At 36.3% G+C, this 21,015-nt stretch overlaps 1 protein-coding gene across 1 annotated transcript in view; it reads left to right on the top strand.

The window, feature by feature from the left end:
- CDKAL1 (CDK5 regulatory subunit associated protein 1 like 1) overlaps positions 1–21,015 on the top strand; it is a 382,964-nt gene that overhangs the window by 281,200 nt on the left and 80,749 nt on the right. The window contains exon 13 of the mRNA XM_059475653.1: positions 10,244–10,306. Coding sequence (XP_059331636.1) covers positions 10,244–10,306 — 63 coding nt within the window. The remainder of the gene's footprint in view (positions 1–10,243; positions 10,307–21,015) is intronic.

The raw sequence follows: 21,015 nt of genomic DNA, 5'->3' as shown, positions 1-21,015 counted from the left end.
ATGGTGTAACATGCAGAATGTTCTTCGTGTGTAAGAGAAGCCAAGACTGATTAATGTCTGAGTTTGCTGAACCTCTGTACTACAATTTGTTCTTCAGCAGTGCACTTTTATTTGCTGTTTGCTGTTCTGCTAGAACAAAAACCTGAGTGAATATTTTCATGACAACGTTGGGACCAGGGAGTTAAAATGTGAAGGCTGGAGGGAAATATGGAGCATGAAGAAAAAAACAATATATAGTTCTTCATATTTATCACTGAACTGTGGTAGTATTCCAAGCTAACATTTTCCATCAAAACTACTAGTTCCATTTAGTAGTTTTATTTACATCCATGTTCCCTTGTGATTTTTATGAGAACAACGTGTGAGGTACTGCAGAAAGCCCTGCAAACCATTGATAGCTATGAATTCTCTCATCTGCAAACCCAGTTATTCTTTGATGGGTTTTATTTTGATTGGTTTGTCTGTTGGTTAGTGCCATATCAATGTTGGTTCCTTTTGTTACCTTCTAGATGCTTAGAATAGTTTTGGATTATTTCCTCCCTGGTTTTTTTTCCAGTAACTCTATAAACTGGTTGACCTATGAAAGCCTGGTTCTTCCTTTCTTCTGTTTAGAAGATGGCCAAAACATTTGACTGCTTTTATGCTGTATCTTTAGATCTACTCCAGCATGTAGCCAGAACTTCAGTTTTTTGCAATGAATTCAAAGGAGCATAATTACCTGTGAATAGGGGTTTTGTGGTTAGATAAAACTACTAAACAGAATTTTATAAGTGTTTAAAGCCATTTTATTTTAGAGCTAGAATCAGCTCAAGCTTAAACCACCTTCAATTATATGACCAGGCGCTGAAATGAAAATATGTTTTTGTTGTGGGAGACAGTTGAGCTGGTTGGTTTTAAAATAGGTTGAACCTTTTTGAGAGCTATAAATGGTCTGCCTATGGAGCTGCTGAAAATTGAGTTCATAGCTGAATCTGGGGAATGAGTTAAATTGCACAGTAACAGCTGGGCAGTGCAGAGTCAGACCCCTGAGAAAGGACGAAAGTATTTTTACTCTAGCTTGGAACTGTGGCTCTTAAATCTTACACCAGTGTAAAATAGAAGTCTTGTGCTTTCAAGGAGCACAACTCTGTTGCTTGAGAAAACAAGTCAAAATTCAAAGCAGGATTGGAAATGCACTTAGGAAACCAGCTTAGTTGATGTTCTACTTTTTGGTTTTGTTTTTTTTTACAGCAGAAACTGGTTGGAATGAAAATTACCAACAGCTTCCTCACAAACTTTATACAAATCCAAGTTGAAAATTAGACCCTCTTAAAGTAAAACACAACTCTGAGTTCAGTGTAGGCCATGTTGTTAAGAAAAGTAATTGGAAAATAAAATATGGAGAATATACATAAGGAGAAAGAAGGGGAGTTCTTCCTGAACTTCACTGTCAGGCCAGAAATAGTTACAGAATTTGCAAGAATAATGAAACTGCTGTTAACATCATGCAACTTTGTGGACTGATGCTTGCAGCCATGTGCAGAACATATGTTGTATGAAAAAATAGTTTTGGAAAGTGCAGTCCTCCAAGATTTGTAGTGGCCATGAGCATTCATTGCCCATCCTCCTTCCCCTGTGAGTCTGAAAACCTTGATGGAATTGTGAAAATTTTAGTTGCAAGGAAGCTGAAATAGCACCAGGGGTTTTGAACACCACATACTCCTGAGCTGAATAGAAGGAAAGGAAGATACTCTCAGAGATAAGGTAGAATAGCCTTTGATTTTATTAGAGAAAACATTTTTATCTCCAATCTACTCTTTATTCTACTGTTCTGTTCATTGGCTCATAATGAAGTGGAAGAATCATGGAAGAAGTTTTAACTGTGCCTTTTTGTAATTTTTGCTTGAATTACATTTATGTAACTTATGTAAAACTGAAACAAAATGCTCTTTTTCAGTTTGGAATTTTAATTTACTTTAAAATCCGGACTGCTCAGATCTAAAAACAGTGCCAGCAGCTGTAGTAATTAGTAACAACTTATTCCCTGAAACTGGATATAGGTATCAGAATAGAAAATTTTCAAAATTCCAGACTTCTTCAAATGAGAATGTGCTTTAGGTGTAATTTGTTATAACTTAACACAGACAGCAAATTAATTTGTTTCATTGAGGCAGCTAAGCTTGTCCATCCTTTGCTAATAATGTAACATTTATGCTGGCCCATACAACATACTTTGGAATGAAAGGACACTGAAATATCCTGAGGTGGGTTCCTGGTGACCCTTTCTTGAACTTCATCTTGTCTTTGATAATCCAAGTGAACTCCCTCAAAGCCATCACAGTCAGTCTGGACAGTCAGTGCTCTGGAACTTTTATCTTCCGCTGTTTTCATTGCTGTACCTGCACCTCTGGTCATTGGGCTAAAACTCTTGGAACCTGGAATTCCTGAAAACCTGGAAGTAGAGTGGAGGACTGAAAAATAGATGAAGATAAAAAAGTGAGAGCACTTTTTGTGTGTCTAGTGAATTTGTGTGTTGTAGATGGTCTCTCTCACACAGCAAGCACCTGAGCACTGCTCCTTGCAGTTTGTACCACACTGTACCTTCTTCAGCACTTCTCTTTTGGTTTTTTCTTATAAGGCTGGAAAACTTGGTGCTTTCAAGGCTGGTAGTGTGTGGTACAGCACACAGATAACCTCACCAGATCATAAAAAGGAAGAGTGCCCTGCTGACAGGTTTGTCCTGGGTTTATTTATGTCCTGGGCTTAACATATCTGTAGATACAGATACACAGATATTTTAAAATAACACTTTGTTACTAAGCTGTAGTTTGCAGTTCATTCTGGTTTATATTATTGTGTAACTGGCTGCAATAACTATATTCAAAACCAGTCTATCCCTCATGACCAATCACTTTATTTCTGATTTAGTGTCAATCTGATTTGAAATATGGCTGATACCACAGGCGAAGATTCAGCTAGATATTTTGGTCTACAAATTGTTTCGACCTAAGCAGTCTTCCTAATCAGTTATAGGAAGTACCCACCTCATATAGACTGTGAAATTTCTACGTGAATTTCAGATATAAAAAACTATCAGAAGTGAGACAGAGCATTTAACAAACTATACCAAATTTGTGGACCCTCAAAATGAGCAGTGCTGCAAGGCTTTACCTGAAATTAATAATAGATTTGTAAAAGTCTTCAGAATAAATTTTGCATAATTTATAGAACCATAGACTTGTAGAATATCCTGAGTTGGAAGGTTATTGAGTCCAACTTCTGGCCTTGTGCAGGACATCACAAGGATCACACCCAGTGCCTGCGAGCATTGTCCAAATGTGTCTTGAGCTCTGTCAGGCTTGGTGCTGTGACCTCTTCCCTGGGGAGCCTGTTCCAGTGCCCAGCCACTCTCTTGGTGAAGAACCTTTTCCTGATATCCAACCAAAACCTCTCCTGACTCAGTGTCATTTCCTCACATCCTGTCACTGGTCACCAGAGAGGGAGATCAGTGCCTGCCCCTCCTCTTCCCCTCCCAAGGAAGCTGTAACTGCAATGAGGGCTCCCCTCAGCCTCCTCCAGGCTGGACAGACCAAGTGCCCTCAGCTGCTCCTCACACGGCTTCCCCTCAAGGGCCTTCACCATCTCCATGGCTCTCCTTTGGACACTCTCTAACAGTTTAATGTCCTTTTTACATTGTGGCACCAAAACTGCCCCCAGCACTCGAGGTGAGGCTGCCCCAGCCCAGAGCAGAGGGGACAATCCCCTCCCTTGCCCACGGGCCATGCTGTGCCTGATGCCCCCAGGACAGGGCTGGCCCTCCTGGCTGCCAGGGCACTGCTGGCTCAGATTCACCTTGACATTGACCGGGACCTGCTCATCCCTTTGCACAGTGCTGCTCTCCAGCCTCTCATTCTTCAGTCCCTACATCCAGGTGTGCCTCATCCCAGGTGCAGAATTCAGCACTTTGCCCTTGTTAAATTTCATATGATTGGTGATTGCCTATCTCTCTAATAAAAAGTGACAGGAATAGCAAGCTTTAATCATAAGATAAATTAAAATGTCTCAAATTTACCAGAAGGAATAAAATTCAGCAACATTTGTGAAATATATGGGTTTGAAGTGTCTGTATTACATAGCTAATATATGGGAGGTAAGAAGGAGGAAATTGCAATGCACATGATTTAATTGAAAATGTATCCTTCAACAAATTATTTTCACATAGGTTGACAGATGTTCTTATGAAGATCCTAGCTGTTTTTTGAAAATCTCTGTAATTTTCCATAAATCAGAATCTCTACATAAAATGTAAAATAGACGAAACCATAATAATTTGTGTTGCTATAATCCTGAAGACAGTATTCCTTTAATGTTTGCAATCATTTTATAGTATTAATGATCAGTAAAGCTGTGGGAAGTTTTATATATTTTGCTCTTTTAGACAATAAACTAAATTTATTTTATTTAATTAAAATAAAATAAATAGACAAATATTGCATGGAGGCATAGAACCATACTATATATTTTTTAAAGAATCATTTTGTGTAAAAACAAAAAGTATACAGAATATGAATTATCTACAGTTCTGTTGTTAATTGGAGCTGGGAAAAAAAGTCCACTATCCTGGAACATTGAGGTGAACTGCTGAATAACACACTATACACTAAATGTAATTTTCTATGCATGGATCAAAAATTATTAGAAAGTTATTTCTTAAAGCAAGTTGAACATATGTGTGGGTCAGTAGCTGAAGTAGAAAAGGGAGTAAACATATTAATACATAGTAATAACATAGTAATTCAGGTAGGTTAGGTCAAAAGACCCCAAATTATCTTCTATCTTTATTATAGACGGGATCAGAAAGACAGGAATAATGTCAGTAGAGGTGAGGTAGTGATAGGAAGCAGAGAAGTTTTCAGGCCTGTATTGTCACTTCTGTTCTTTCAGAGCTTACAGGACATGGATGCAAGCACAGAAAGAACACCAGGTATGATTTTATCAAGAAATCTGGCTGGGACACAATGTTTTTTTCAGGATCATTTCTAAGAGGGTGATGCATTGAATAACAGAGGTCAAAGAGAATGGTTCAGTGGTTTCTGACCACTTTTTTAAAAGCTGTTTTGCAGACCAAAAAGCAATCTGTAAACTCTGATAACATGGTGGTTCCAGTGGTTTGTCTCATATCTCTGTTGTGGTTATAGGTACACAGATTTAATACTTTATGGATTGAATCTCCAGGCAAGGCTTTTAAATGTACCTTGGTTGGAGTAGTTGCTATCTCCCTCTCTGGTGTTTTGCCAAGTAATTCTGTGGAGATTAAAGTTAGTCCAGGGGATGTCTTTGGGTAGGGTGCTACCTGCTTCCTTCTAATTTGTAAAAGTTCTTAGTTTGGAACTTCCAGGCCTTTGTAGTTTTGAGATCACAGATGTAACATAAGGGAAAAGAAAGACACAGCTCTTTTACTGATCAGAAAATGGATGTTACTGAAGTCAGAGAATGCCCTAACACAAAACGTGTTAGAAAGTGCTGGTTCAGAAAAGAAAGATCCAATCTCATGGTTTTGTGAGTGTCTGTGTTTCTGGAGCCTCTGTGCTTTCAGTTATCTTGGGGAGGGAAACTGTGAAAATACTTGAAAAGCTGCTTCATTTTTCTCCCAAAGTGTATCAAAATTGTAGTTATATTTTTCCCTGATTCACTAAGCTTAATATGACTTTAAATTAGGTAATTCATTAGATACTACAGAAGGAGGTAAAATGGTTTTCCAGACTTGTTTGAAAGAAAAACTGAATATTGCTATTGGTTTTTAGCATGCTCAAGGATAGGGGCGGGATGGCTTATAAACTCTAAATTAAATAAAGTTCCTGTGGTAAAATAAAATTGTTTTTTAATTCTGATCAGCAGTATATAAAAGAGAAATGGGGGAGATGATTGGTTATTGAGGGAACAGAACTGAAATAAAGACATTAATCTGATTGCCTTGACACATGTTATTATTCACTGTACTCATGAAGAGTATTTCAACAGAAACAGATACATGTTCTTGTTACTGAAGGCAGCCCTGTGTATTGGAATGATTTTAAATCATGTGAGCAAGAAAACAAAGACAAGAGAACTTTGCTGGCAATATATTGATGCTGAGACTTTCTGTGGAAATGCTGGAATGTGCAGATCTGCCACAGTATAAGGCTGGAATTATTAAGAACTTTGAAGGTGAAAATAGGCTTTATAAAATGAAAGTTGAGTCTAAAGGAAAGCAGTAATACCTTCATATTGGGAGTAATTTTGTCCCTTTTATTCCTAGATGAAAACCTGAGAATATTCAATTTAAGTAGCTTCCAAGTAATCTATAAAATAAATACCTCAGTGATATTGTAGTTCTCCTTCTCAATAAACATTGCAGACCTATGACACCATGCTTGAAAAGAAAACAAACAAGTTTTGGGCTACATTAAAATCATCTGAAAGACAGGTAATTATCACCTGAATATGAAAAGACGATCACAAGATAAGTGCAATATACATGTGTGAGCCTACAGTGTTTAGCATTTGTTATAACTATTCCATTTGTAAAATTATTTTTCTAAAGTATATTCTGATTATAAAATTTTATTATTAGGATAGCCCTACTTTTACTCTATTTTCACACTATTATTTGCAAAAAAAAAAGAAAAATTCTATGATAGCACAAAATTCTATGCCGGCTTACTTGTGCAGAAAATATTTTAAATGGTTTTAAATTCCTTCTGTACTACAGGGTTTGTTGGGGGTTTTTTTGTTGGTTGGTTGATTTTTTTTACATTCTCTTGTTCTTTAAGTGATATTTCATCACTTCTACATTGTTCTGCAAAAGAAGAATAATAATCCACAGTATAGGCCATGTAAGACATTAGAAAAAGTTTTATTATTGCTAAAAAGCAGTGCACTAGAAAAAGAGTAAAAACACCAAGGTCACTAACTCAGCTTTATTGGTGCATAGTCCTAGATTGTTGCCAAAGGAACCTTTATTCTTACTATACCTTAAACATATAATATGCATATTGGATGACCCCTTAATAAATTCCAGTAATCAAAAATTTGAGGCCCAGCAAAATGAGAGAGAGAAAGGAAATAAACAGAGCAAAGTGTGTGTTACTTGCATTGCATATCTGCTTGCAGGATGGGGGAAATAATGAAATTGTGGTAATGTGTTGTTTCCTCTCTACTAACATTGTCTGTGTGTTCTGTCCTCAGAAATGTCATTAGTTGATGTTGGTTTCTGGTTCTTATTTGTATAAATATCTTAGACACTACCTGTCTTTTCAGAAGAAGTTAATTACTTAGGTACATTTTAGTAACAAGCTTGAAATAACTCACTTAGAAAAAATATCGATTTATTTAAGGAAAACCTTCCATCCTGGCATACTTATGTGTACAAGCATATATGGTTTTACAGTATTTAACTCAGTCCTGCAGCAGCATTTTAATTCATTCTTCATCAGATGTTCACATAATTTTCCTGATAAAGATATAAAAAGTGTCTCCTTTGCATCTCCTATATAATGTGGTATTTTTACAACTTTTTAACACAGAAAACTGAAAATTTGTTTTTACAGTCATATGCATATATATTTTTTAAGTGTCTCACATCAGTATAGGATCTGAATTTCTCTGTCTCCTCTCCCTGGACTTGTTCCTTTAAATGCTGCAAACCAAGGACTATCTATCACTGTATGGCAAGCCTGAGAGGAGTGCAGGAATAAGCTATGAGCCTGATGTTGCTATGAGACTCCTGGAAGGTCTTTTCATGCTAATTTGGAAAGAAAATATCATTTTTTTGAGAAATAATTAACATATATCCTCTATATATTTGAAAGCAATAGTGCTGCTGCACGTGGAGCAAGATAAGATAAGATAGTACAGTTGCCTAAGTTCAGAGAGAGGTTTTGAATGGCTTTTTATGATGTGCTTTTGGCAACATTATTGGTACAGAACAAAGGACTGGAGAATCAGAACACTGAAGAAAAAGAGCAGGGAAATAGAATTTTTTTTATTGGTCAAAGGGTACTTTAAAGGGATGTTGGACTAGGCTGAGGGAACATAAATAGGGATATGAAGCTGTGTTAAGGGAAGAAATTCTGAATAAATGTTTATAAATAGGTAATTTAAGGACTGAAATGGTCCACTGGAGGTGATGAAGGAGAAGGAGCTTTTGGACTCCTTACTTTCCACTGCAGCCTCTAGCCATGGAGAAGCCTGCTTTACCTTCTGCTCTGTACTGCAGAGGTGAGCTGTGAACCATGCTGCTTCTTTATTTCAAAAACTTATTATTCATACCATGTGACCATGCCAGCTGTAGGAGTTGAAGGGATTTCCATTGGAGCAGCATGAATTCCTTGTCCTGTGTGTGTTTTGAAATACAACATATTTTCATATTTTTGGGTTTTAGAGATCTGAGTTAAAGTTCACTTTTTGCTGTAGAAAGACAGAAGTTATTACTAAGCAACCTTAACTCTGTGCTTATGACATTTTTATCTGTATATATTCAGATTCCATACAAAACAATAAAATGCTGTTTAGATTTAGTTCTCCTAAACCTATGGGGTACCCTGGGAATTTTGGGGCATTTCTTCATCTGCATCTTGAGAAGTTTCATTGCACATTTTTTCTGCTACAAATTTCCAGCATTTTCCCAGTCAGGGGAGTTTTGGTTTTGTACAAAAAAATAAAAATTTTGTGGAAAGGTAGGAAAGAAACCATAATTTTCTATAATACCAAAAAGATGAAGACCGTCAGTGTGTTGTGTAAGGAAAGCCCCATCTTCAGTCTTCATCTAGCTGAATGTGTAACCAGCATTTTGGTGAGAGTCTGAGGGTTAAAGATGGGTGGTTTTCCATCATATTGTTTTACTGAGTGTTATTAAAGTAATTGCAGTCAGAATGAGTACAATAGAAATAGTCTTCAATAACAATGAGCAAGACTTGGACTTTTTCTGGATTTTGTAGGGTTTTCTTCCTAGAAGGATTAGTGGGGTTTCCATGACCCAAACTCAGGTGCTTTTGTCTTCTTCTTGCATTATGCTACTTTAAATTAGGTTTTTTCAAGCGATCTTTTTAGTAATCATTTTCATATCTCTTTTTAATTTTTATCACAGTTCTCCAAATAATTTTTATAGTGTTTTAAGTACTTTGACTGTCTACAGCTGTACTACCAGAAAAGAAGTAATTGTAAGTTGCTTAACATTCGGTGAAAATAAAAACTATGTAAAGAAAGAAAAGACATAGTTTATGTTGCATGATCAAAAGTTACTAAATTGCCCTATAGTTCCCAGAAGTTAAAATAAATTCTGCAGTCATGCAGCTGTCTATGTAGCTCCCAGCATGCTGGAAACATAAACAGATCTTTCCAGCTTAGCTGTAAAACTACTTTCACAGAAACAATGGCTAAATAGGACACTGGTACAGACTGCAAGCAAGGAGTTCTTGCAGTTGTCGCCCCTTTACACATTTTCCAACATGCAATGATTTGCCTTCCCCATTATGAGATAAGTAAACACTGATTTTGACACAATAAAACTTTGAACTGATTTGTGACTCATCCCTGCATTAAAGGCAAAGAGTGTTTTTCTCCTCTTCCTGTCCACCCTCCATAGGATACATCTGAGAAATTCTATTTAACATCAGCTGAAATTACTGAAAGCTCTTTGGCTAAATTCAGGAGTTGGATCAAGCAGGTTTTGTCTTTGAACTATGCTATGAACAGAAGAATTTTTTTTGTCCTTTGCCTTGGCTTTAAATGAGATATCACCTATTAATTTTCCACAATCAAAGCAGTGAGAGTATTAGCATCAAAAGAAATCGACAAATAATAAATTATTCTTCTTCAAACTGATTTCCTTTACACCTGATCTTCTATAAGGCAATACTGCATGTACATGCTAGAATAGTAGACAAGTCTTTACAAGATTGTAGCCTGATCTCTCAATTTTGTTATCTGTAGTCTGAAATATTATTTATGATGTATTGTGAATTGTTTACACATTCCACTGAGGTTCCACAAATTAGTGTTTATTATTTATTAAGGATATTTTCCTTAATATTGTTAATATATATGTTAATTATTTCCTGTAATATTTAATATCCTTAATCTGCATACACTGCTCTTTATAACTACAGTTTCATTAGTAAAGTGGGGAGAGAATGTGTTTGTACCTGCATAGAGCTTTTTAATCAGTAGCTTCTCTCTTTCTCCTTTAACTTTTCTAATATGGCTTATTAATAATCCTTTACAGAAAAAACAGAGAACGAAGGATCTGTCCCAGCTGTTTCATTCATACAACCCATATGATCATAAGGTAAGGAAAAAATGTACTATCTCAGTTTGTTGTTAAGAAAAATTCCAAACATTTGTGGTAACTATATTTCTTATTTAATGCAAAATTGAGGAGAAATTATAAAATTGAAAGTGCTAAGCATGTTACTTAAATTCTGCTGTCACATAAATGTTTCTTTTTTTTCTTTAAGCCAAGCTTGAAAAGGTGCATTTTCTGACTTGTGAAAACAATTACTCACATTAACCTCATAGAAATATAATTTATAGACTGGCATTACATCCTGCAAAGTGACCACATGTGGTATTGGATTCCCCTCCTTTTTTTCTTCTGTGTTTGGGAACTGTGTTACCCTAGAGTATGTTGCTTAGCCTGTTGTGTCAATTAGGCCCTGAGATGCATGATACTAATGAATTATCTATTGATCACAAAAGCATCGTTCAAAGAGGCTGCTGTGTGAACAGCCTGGTGGTTGTCTGGGGGAAGAAGTAGAAACACACATCATTATAACTTGTTTGTAACATCTGTGGGGAAAAAAGAGGGTCCTTTCTCATTGCAATGTGAAATAATAAAAAAAAAATAAAGTTGTTACAAGAAGATTTTGGAGAACCAAGAGACAGAGATCACAGTATTTCTGTGCTATAGCTATGTCATGGGGTTCTTCTGGACGTTATGCAGAAGAGAGCATTAAGCAGCAGACTGAAGGAATGTTGAGTAGCTTTTAAAATATTTTCATGGTGTTCCTCCTATCTCTGATGCCTCTGTGGGCATATTCTTTTAACAAGTGCACAAAACTCTTTAAAAATTTTTCAGCAGTATGAGATGTCTGTCTTTGCTGCTTCTGTTTTGAGAAGTGTGAGTGATTTTGCAAGTATCCATTAAAACAAAGAAAGATTTGAAACATTTCTGTTGTTGCTGTTGTTGTTGTTTAGACATTGCAAAGGAAAGTTCTGAACTCTGTCTCTTCTTTTCCTGGCCATTTACCAAATACATTGGAAAAACCAGCTAGGTTCTATATTTGGGAGAAGTTGGCAGAAGTATGTATCTCTTTGTGGGAACACATGCACATATGTGCAATGTATGGGTAACTGCACATATGTCAATGAGAAACACAGTGTGTAAATGAATGGATGAAATTTATCAGGCAGGTTGTTGCTGGGAGAGTTGTTTCAAGTTACCAGCCACTTGAAAATTTAGTTTAAAAATACATTGTAAAACAGCAGTTATATTCCATAGCTTTAATAATTGTACCTAATTTCAAGTTAAATTCATCTCTGCTTAGTACTTCTTTTATAAATAGTCTCACATTATTTACAAAGATTGGTGAAGCTGATATTAATGGCCTGTGAAAATGGCCTTAATGGAGAAACATGAAGAATAAAGGAAACTAGTGTGATAAGATTTTGAATGGAATTGTTGCTCCTTTGAATTGAAGCATTTTAAGGTAAATGTAATAGTAAGTCAATTAAGATCTAATAAGGAGATGCAACTGTTGAACAAGAAACTTTGATATTCCTGTGCATGTCTTAATTCTCCTGTACAAAACACTTTTTATTCATAGTACAAGGAAATTCCATTATTCTTTTATTAGCACTTTTAATGGAACTTGGTTATTTGTAACTCCTGCTGTCTTCCTGCTCATATCCTTTGTGGCATTATATCAAAGTATTCTCAAATGATTTTGGCTGCAGTTGTGAGGACTTCTGCACTCTTTACAAATTAGTCATCACACAATGTGGAATTGAATATAAATGCTTAAATATATTTGCTTTTGATCTTTGTTTTAGGACCTTTAATATATTATTAAAGTGTACAATTGTTTGATGGATGATTTTTGTACCTCCACTCTTTTGTTGCTTCCAAGCATACCCTGTATATATATCTGCGAATACAAGTGCAGGGGAAAGGACAAGTGAAAGTTTGTAATAAAGTTATGGTCTTTCCATATTTTCCATTTGACAGTGAAGGTTTTCCTTCTCCCAACTACTTCCTATTTGTAGGCTGCAACAAATTTCTTGCTCTGTGCTTTTAATTTCCACCTCAGCTTCCTATTTCACAAGCACTGTGGTCTAGGGGAGGGCTTTAATTTTTGTATTAAATCTAACATTAGTTGGGAATACAGTTATTTCTACTGGAAGTGTGTATTAGCTTTGCTCTAGTTCTGTTTTGTTTGATTTACATGGCCAAAGGATTTGAGGGCAGGGCAGGGGCACATGTTGTTTGCTGTTTTGTAGATTATTTTCAGGAAGTGTAAAAAGGAGATTTCACAATGGCTTTGTGAAAGCGTTGGTGATGCAGGATCATGGTATGAGTGATTGGAATTACTGGCTTCCAGGATTATTTCTTTGTTGATTAAATAATTTTTCTCTGAGAACCTTTCTAAACTAGAAGAAAAAACTTAAGGGTATGTTGGTGCTTAGTAGTAGTAGTTAAAACAGATGTGAAAATCTCATTGACTACAGTGGCTGAAACAGGACTTGCTACAAAGATTCAACACTTCATCTTTTTAGGATGGGATATCTCATAGTAAGGAGAAAAATTAATCAGAAAATCAGAAAGTGTTCATTCTGCCATGCTCGCATTTCACTCGCTAAAGCAGAAAGTGATGTTTTGATGAAGTAGCTATAGTAACCTTAAAACCAGTAACTGTTGCCCTGAAAATGTTACCTCAATATATATTTGCCAATCTAGTGTAATTTAGAGCATCCTGGAAGACATTTAAATGCTTGTGGTTCTTCATTCCCAGATGAAAACACAGCACTTTTATAGAGGTGGAAACAAGGATTTACTTTCCCTTCCACTTCCAGGTGTTGAGTTTTATCTTTTATTCAATGAGGCCTTAATTCAGCAGCAGAGGAGGCAGAGCTTTCAAATTCCTCCTGCAGAAGGAATGGAAAAGCAGGAGATACTCTGCTGATATCAGGGGAGAATTAGCTGAGCTCCTGTATTCTTTAATTCCCAAACAAGTATGAATTACCATCTAGTTACGCTTGTCATTGTTCAGATGAAACCATTCAACAGCAGATTTCAAAAACTGCCCATTATATACTTCTCCTATCTAGGCAGATTTGATCCTGCTCTCTTTAACCTAGTGTTACTGAAATGCTTTACAGAGCCTCTGACTACAGAACCTGCAGGTCTTTCAGATACTGTGCCACAGACAAAGCTCATTTTAGCATCAGTCTTTAATGCCTAGCAAATATCTTGAATTCTTCATGTCAGGCACATACAAAGAACTGCCTTTTCTCAGTTTTTTCTTTTGTTGTTCTTAAAATAAGTATCTTCTAAAATTCATTCTATTCAGAACAAAATAATAACTTAGGAAATGCTGAGCAATATCTCGTTCCAGGTGTGTGATTGCCATTTATTCAAACTTATTTCAGTTAGCATGTGTAAAAATACATAGCACTCTTTGTAGATTAAGCCATTCCTTGTTCTAAAATACTTGCTTTTTCATGTTTATGTAGAGTAAAAATATGTATGGTCTGGCTTTCTTGAGAGTCGAGTTCTGATTGCTGTGTAACTTTTCTCTGTTATATACAGTTAATCAATCTTTTTCTAGGACCATCAGAAAAAGATGATAAAATTGACATCCTCAATAAAGCTTTACCAGCAACAGCTTTAGTGTTTTAAAATGTAAAAGCAGATAATTGAGAAGCTATATTCTTGCTAGTTTCCTGCAAGCTAATTTAATGAAAGATTATGTTTGCACACAAGTAATTTCTGCTGAATGTTTTTTGTGTGTACACTGTGAGGTTTCACTTTTCACACAGTAAGAATTTTATTCTGTCTGAAGTAGATGTTTAACTCAGAAATAACGGAATTGGATCTCTCTCTGAAATTACCCTTGCTCTTTATAAAATTTGTGAGCCAGTTTTTTTTAAAGCTGCTAAATTAGTTGTTAAAATAGTTTACCTGGTCAAAACAACGTGTTTTATAAGCTTAATAGGAGTTTCAGGATCCAGTATGCACCTAATGGCCAAATTCAGAAGTGCAGAGCCCTTGTTCCTTTTCTTTTTGTCAGATGAGTTTAAGTATTCAGTCTAGCCCTGGAGTGGTTGTTTAAAATTATAATCCTCAATTTTTGCTCTGCAGAAGAACGCTTTTACATATTGTAAGCACAGTACATCAGAACTACTACACATTTGGCTGCTTTGCTTTCTTGGGACGATACCCAGGGATACCTTAGGGCATGTCCATACATGCCTCTGGCTGCACGGGCTGTTACACTGAGAAATCCCCTGAGAGTTGTGCTTAAAACTCATCTCCCTCTTTGCTTCTGCCTTTTGCAGCCTGAATCTCTTGCTGTGCAACATATATGAATAAATATATGAAAAAAAAAGGTCATGTCTTATAGCTTTAGAGATTTATTTTAGCATATACTGTGTCCAGCCCAGTAAGAAATATAGTCAACACTCATATGATTTGAAGAGTTTTTTGAGAGATTTTCTCCCAAACTGAAGGTGTGCTCAGGATTAAAAAAATTAGCTGCTATTTCAAAATGTGCTGTAATTGATGCAGTTCTGCTAAAATAATTGTAAAATCTTTAAACCTCATGCTTCTAATGTTCTTTATTAATGTGTTCTGGAAATGCTAAAACACTCAAAAGAGCAAAACCCCCTAGACAATGCCTGTGTGTTTGGCAAGTTATATGGATCATTGTATTGGGATACGCAATTAAGTGACAAAAAAGATTTTCTTGGTTTTTGGGGGGTTTTTTTAGCCTCATAAGCAATTTTGGGAAGCAGGGAGTTATGTCCTTTTGTCTTTGATAAGGGTTGATATGTGCATAACTCACTCAAGGAACATTATTAACAAGATTATAACAAGGCTATGCTTAAGGTGCTAATGGCTGCTGCCACTTAGAGACCTATGGTGTTTTCAAACAATTACTTCAATAACACACAGACCCTATGCTTAATGGAAAATAAAGAGTCTAATATCAGTTTCCTTAAACTGAGTTTCTTCTGCTGAATTCTTCAGCTCTCCTGGACAGTTGACATTTTATGTCAGAAATTTTTTGAAAATTCACACTGAAAGAGCCTGTAAGTAATGAGGGGATGAAACTATTTTAACAATGAAGCAGGCAGGGGCCACTATGAAACAAGTGGGATGTCTTTTGGCACTGCCTTAGGAGGCATATTTGTATGCTCCAAGTGGTTTTCGTTGACAATAACACAGCATATTAAATCATAGCAATGCCCAAGGCTGTGGCATTGTTTAGGGATCATCATGGGCACCTGTGTGAAACATAAAATATTGGAAAGCAAGTGTCAAATGCCAGGTGAAGGGTGAGGGTTTAGAGTCAGCTGGCTTCTGATAAAAAAAAAACCTGTTAAGTCCTGCATTCCTTCCACCTCTGTTCTATTCTGGTGGCCTCTGGGAACAATAGGCTGTGGCAGGAGAATGGAGGGTGTGGTGGTGGCACTGAGTACCAGCAAAACTGTCTCCACCAAGATGAGGACTCTTTAGCTCAACAGAAAAAACAGGGGGAGATGGGAAGTCAATCACTTAAATTGGGACCAGTTTTCCTACTGATAAGCTGCTTTCTTTCATTTTTCTCCCATGTACCAGGACTCCTTCACAAATAAGCCAATTTGAACAAAAGAAATTCTGGTGTCTATTGAATGAAGCCACTCTAACTAAAATGCCTGATGTTGGCTAACTTTCTAATGACATGCATCACCACACTACTCTTGTTAAATACACCCTAAAGGTAGATTTTTGAAGATGTGTCTGCACTGTGGGACAATGTGTTTCATAAGAAGACATGTAAATTGACATGTTGGACACCTGTAGAGTTGGAAGCATTGCTATGAGAGTAGCTGATGTAGGACTAAAATGTAGTTGCAACACTAAACATGTGGCAGGTGAGATTAACATCCTTCTGTGTTCATAGTTCCAGATCTCTCAGACTTGGACAGCTTATGTGTTTGCTGCTGTCATCTTCAAAAATACTGGCATTAGGAAGTGGTTTGTTTTACATGTGAAGCATGGCAGCTAGCATGTTTATGTAAACCAAATTTGGATGATTTTTGGAGGCTGGAAATGGGAAATTACAGAACTGCTGAAACCACAAGCAATTCTTATTGTTTTTCATAACGGCAGTAATGCTTCTCAGTTATTAACTGTGTTTTGTAAGATGTGTGGTGGAACTACTGTGAATGTGTAGGTTTTACTTTTGTGTCAGAAAAAAAGAAAGCAGTTTTGTGGTACTCTGTCAGCCTTCAGATTTTTTTGGTAATTACTTGGATATATGATGCTGGAAAATAACAAAAATCCTTTTAACCTGCTTTTCATTTATTCCAGGAACAGCATTGTACTAAATTGTAAGGCAACTGTGAGGTTGCAATGCCTGTGATATAAGCCATGATCTGAATTTTCTAAAGGAGGTGCTCTGAATTGTTGTTTTGTAAGATGAAAAGGTTTTTTAGGTTATTGCTGAAAAGGGCCAGAGCCTTTTGCTATCTCCTGCCTTGAAATAGATTTTGGGTTTAATTTAAAATCTCAGATGTCAGATATGACCGCTTTTTATGGAAATACTCTTACTGTAACCTACATCCATTCTTCTCTATTCTCTTCTCCTCTCTCGTGTTCAGAGCTGCTGTTTGGAGGAGGTTACATAAAGCTGTTTTGTGCTCTTGATATGATGTGAGGCTTCAAAGAAGACTACTGAAAGAGAAAAGCAATTTCTACTTGGAAGAGCAATGCAGTAGCCTTGTGCTAATGGCACACTTGAGCATTACTTGATGATAGTGAAGAAAATCTAATTGCCTCAAAAGCTTCTGATTATTCTTGACTTAACTCTAAGCTACATTGAAGTTTGTGCCATCTGTAACACAGAGTGAGCTAATACAGAGATAGTTTAGAAAGGGCTGTTCATACACCGGGAATTGTTTCAGGGTTTGTAGAGAATAGGCAAAGAAACAAGGCAAGCACTGAAACAAAAGGGCTTACTTCTCCATTGTATATGCTGTAGAAAAATACATATTTGCTCTGTCTTAATTCTGTAGCTGAAGTGTTGTGATTAAAGAATTGCAGTCTTATTGAAGTGCATATTACATCTGGAAAATCATGAAACAAAGAACCCAATTCCTGAATTTGTTGCTCTAAAACCAATGCTTTCTTGGTTGGTTTTGTTTTAGACAAAACCTAGACTATATACAGATAAGTATATACATTATTAGTAGATATGATTAATATTTAGGTTAAGTCCATATTTAATGCTAATAACTTTTGGTGTAGTTGGACATTTAAAGCATCTAACCTTGTCTGATGCTAACTGAATTGTTTGGGATTGTTACCTCTATTTCAGAATAGAGGCTTTTCCTGTTTTAGGATAGAGAGGTGTTTTTTCTATCTTTTTAAAATGGCCTTTCAAAAAATGGTTTAACAGTAGTCAGTCAAATCATGTTTGTATCTATACACAAAGGTGTACCTGTGCTATATGTTGATGTATGTGCTTAGGTGTTGAACAAGGTTTTACAGGTACCAATGTATTACTGACATATCTTCATTAGTGATCTTGACAACAATTTTAATCAATGAACTCATGAAATCCACATAAATCCCTCATCCCATGTAAAATCACTTTTCCAGTTAAACAGTTGTGAAAATAGTGGTTATTTACTTCACAGTTTTTCTCCTTGGTACAGCTTGTAAATGCTACCTGGTATAGTAGATTGCCTGAAATAAAGATATTCTACTCCAAAAAAATATAATATATACATATAATTAGACAAGTTTTACAGTGACATTAAATACATGCCATATCAGCTTAAGGGAAACAAATTCTTTGATGCCCTTTAATCCTCTTGTTATTTTCTGGAGAAAGACATTGCCTTTTGCTCCATCTTGTATCATTTATATGCCTTGTCCATCATTGATTGATCTGATACTGAGACAAAAAATATGAAAAAGAAAAGTTTTAGGGTTTTTCAAATTAGTCGCTGGAAAACCTTGGCATCACAAAAAATAAACAGACTTGACCCTGCTACAGTTTTTTAAAGCTCCCTTCAATCTTGTGTTAGCATCAAAATCACATTAAAATGTGATGGAGTGTATAACTAGCATGGGCATTTAAAGTTCAGGTATCTTTCCTTCTCTATTCCTTAAGACCACATTTGACCTTTTCCTCTCTGGCTTTGCAGTTTGTAGTGGATTGGATTTCCTAGTTATCTCACACCTTTTCCCATTTCCAACCCCTCCCTTTTTCTTTTTTCTATTGCCTTTTCTCGCCTCAGAAAATAAAAGGGTTTTTCCTTTATATAGTCTACCTTCTTTCTCTTGCTTTCTTTCTTTCTAACTATTCTTTCTTTAATATCTTCTTCAGGTACTAACATTGCATTCTCGCTCTTTTTTGTTCTCCCGCCCTTCTGTTTTTCTTGATTATTTTCCTCTTTATGGAGCCATTTAGCTGTATTTTGCCATGGCATTAAAGTGGTTGTGGGAGGGGAAGGCATCAGTGCATCAAGTGTAGTAGTGCATGAGCACAGTGTTGTGTAAACCCATCCACAGAGGTGGTGGTACAGCTCCCCATTATGCAAACTTTGCTATTGATGTAAGTATTCATATCACCAAGCTCTTGGACTTGCCTGCTTTTAAGCACTAACCAAGAGACCGAAGTTTGGGAACTTCACTGGTAGATTTGATAACTGTTTTTATGTTTTGATCCCCATCTTCTCACTGGAAATCTGTGTACTGTAATTAATTTGACATAGTATTTAAAATTTTAGATGTTAATCAAGTAGGCATCAGTACTTCTATTACTGGAATATTTTGAGCAGTCTTTTGGTACCTGAAATCTTGGGTAAGATTTTTACTTTCTTCCATGGAGTGAGGATATTCCATTTCTTTTTCTTCTTAATTATTCCTGTGCAAAATCATGTTTTATTGACCCTTTGACATAAAGATGTGAAGGAGGTGTGGATTTTTTGGCTTTTTGTCTGATAATAAGGTATAATTTTCTGCACAGACTTGCATATATGCACATACACACATCTACGAAACCCCATAGTTAACAAAACCTTTGATTTGAGATTGATTCCAAGTATCATCCAGAAACAATCTGGTGTATTTTGCATAAATCATACAAGGATAGAATCACATTTTTCCCCATTTGGAATAAGTCAGTGCTGGCTACTTATTCCATCTTCTGCTGTCATTTAAACTCTTGGAACTAGAGATACTCCATTGGTTTTTATTTTGCTATAATTTCCTCTCTGCACTATATTCCACTTAAAAGCATGAAGAGAGATTAGTTATACAGTTGAAAAGAGAAGTCTCAGTAAAGTGGCTGTGTAAAACAATAGATATAATTTGGGCATTAGGTTGCTCTACACAGGAAACTAATTCTCCTGCTGTCTCTCCATGCAGTGCAGTTTGGCCACTGTCGGTGTGAGCTCAAGAGCTCAGCTTTGAAGGGCAGCTGGAGGAGGAGTCTCAGAATCTGCCAGCAAACCACATGGATTTTCCATGCATAATCTAGGTGATTGTCCTAGCTGTGTGTGAAATTCAGAGCCCTCTTAAACATGCTGTCAGTGATTTTGCACTCAGTGTGCCTGTGTTGGAGGGAAACTCCCATGATGTTGGGGGACAGAGAGTGGTTGTATTTAGATGTAATTAGACAAGCATCCTGTGGCTTCTACCACTTGCTCATCCTTCGTGAGAATTGTGGGATGAGTGCTGGATGATGTCAATTTTCTGACATATATACACTCTATACATGTTTACAGCAAAATTGTCAACATTAGGTTAAATGTCCCAGATACTAACATTTACTACTTGTGTGAATTACAGTAGGCTTGAAAGGCTTTCAAACCTTGGGCAAGGATGGAGACTCTGAGTCAGTAGACTTTGAGTTCAGCCTGCAGTGTGAACATGCCAGGGAGGTTTGGGTTCCAGTTTGGGGTGAAAGAAGCATCTTAAACACACAATTCAGTTTCAGCTGTACTTGAGCTTTAGTGCATCAGGAGGAAGGAGTGGTGCTGGTCAGTAGGAAGAGAGGTACAAACCTGGATTTTATTATAAGTGTACCTTAACAAAGCCTTTTGCATTCTTTTAATATGAAATCTTAATTTCCTTTATATAATTTTTCTTAGTTTATTTTAAGAACATAGGAGATTTCATCCAAAAAACTGTACCCATCCATAGAGGGATAAAAGAAACTATACATCCTTCAATGCATTTTTTGAGGGAAAGGCTCCAGTATGAGAGGCTTGTATGGCACCATCTTCTCTAGAATTTTCTTATAAGTTCAAATTTTGATGAGATTCCAGCATCCAAAAAAGCCATCTTTCCAAGACACTGTAGATTCTTCCTGTGATTCTAGAAACTGCCTCTCTTTGATTTGCATTATGTGAAGTATGCGATGGTTGTATAAGGGGCTAATGATGAATTTAAGGTTTGATATCTCATGATCATCAGAATAAAAATGGTGGAGTGGGGGGGTATATTTCCTTAAAGGAACAAAGGCATTACAGTTTCTTCTTGATATGCTTAATACTGTGTATACTGAAAGCAAGTAAGCAAATTTTGTAATACTACTGAAAACAAGTAAGAAGTTGATCTTGAAGGATGACATTTAGTTTATATAAATGCTGCTCTAGGTCATGTTTAATTTTTCTTCCACCCATTTCTCATGCAATCATGACAGTCATACCTAGTCTCCAAGCCTTATAGAAAAAGAGATGGATATGTAGGTAGTTTATGCAGGTCTTTAAAACAGAATGTGA

Source organism: Ammospiza nelsoni, chromosome 1 (assembly GCF_027579445.1).
Source record: "Ammospiza nelsoni isolate bAmmNel1 chromosome 1, bAmmNel1.pri, whole genome shotgun sequence".
Classification (NCBI taxonomy): Eukaryota; Metazoa; Chordata; class Aves; order Passeriformes; family Passerellidae; genus Ammospiza; species Ammospiza nelsoni.
Note: the sequence above shows the minus strand (reverse complement) of the source record. Positions and strands in the feature narration are given on the sequence as shown.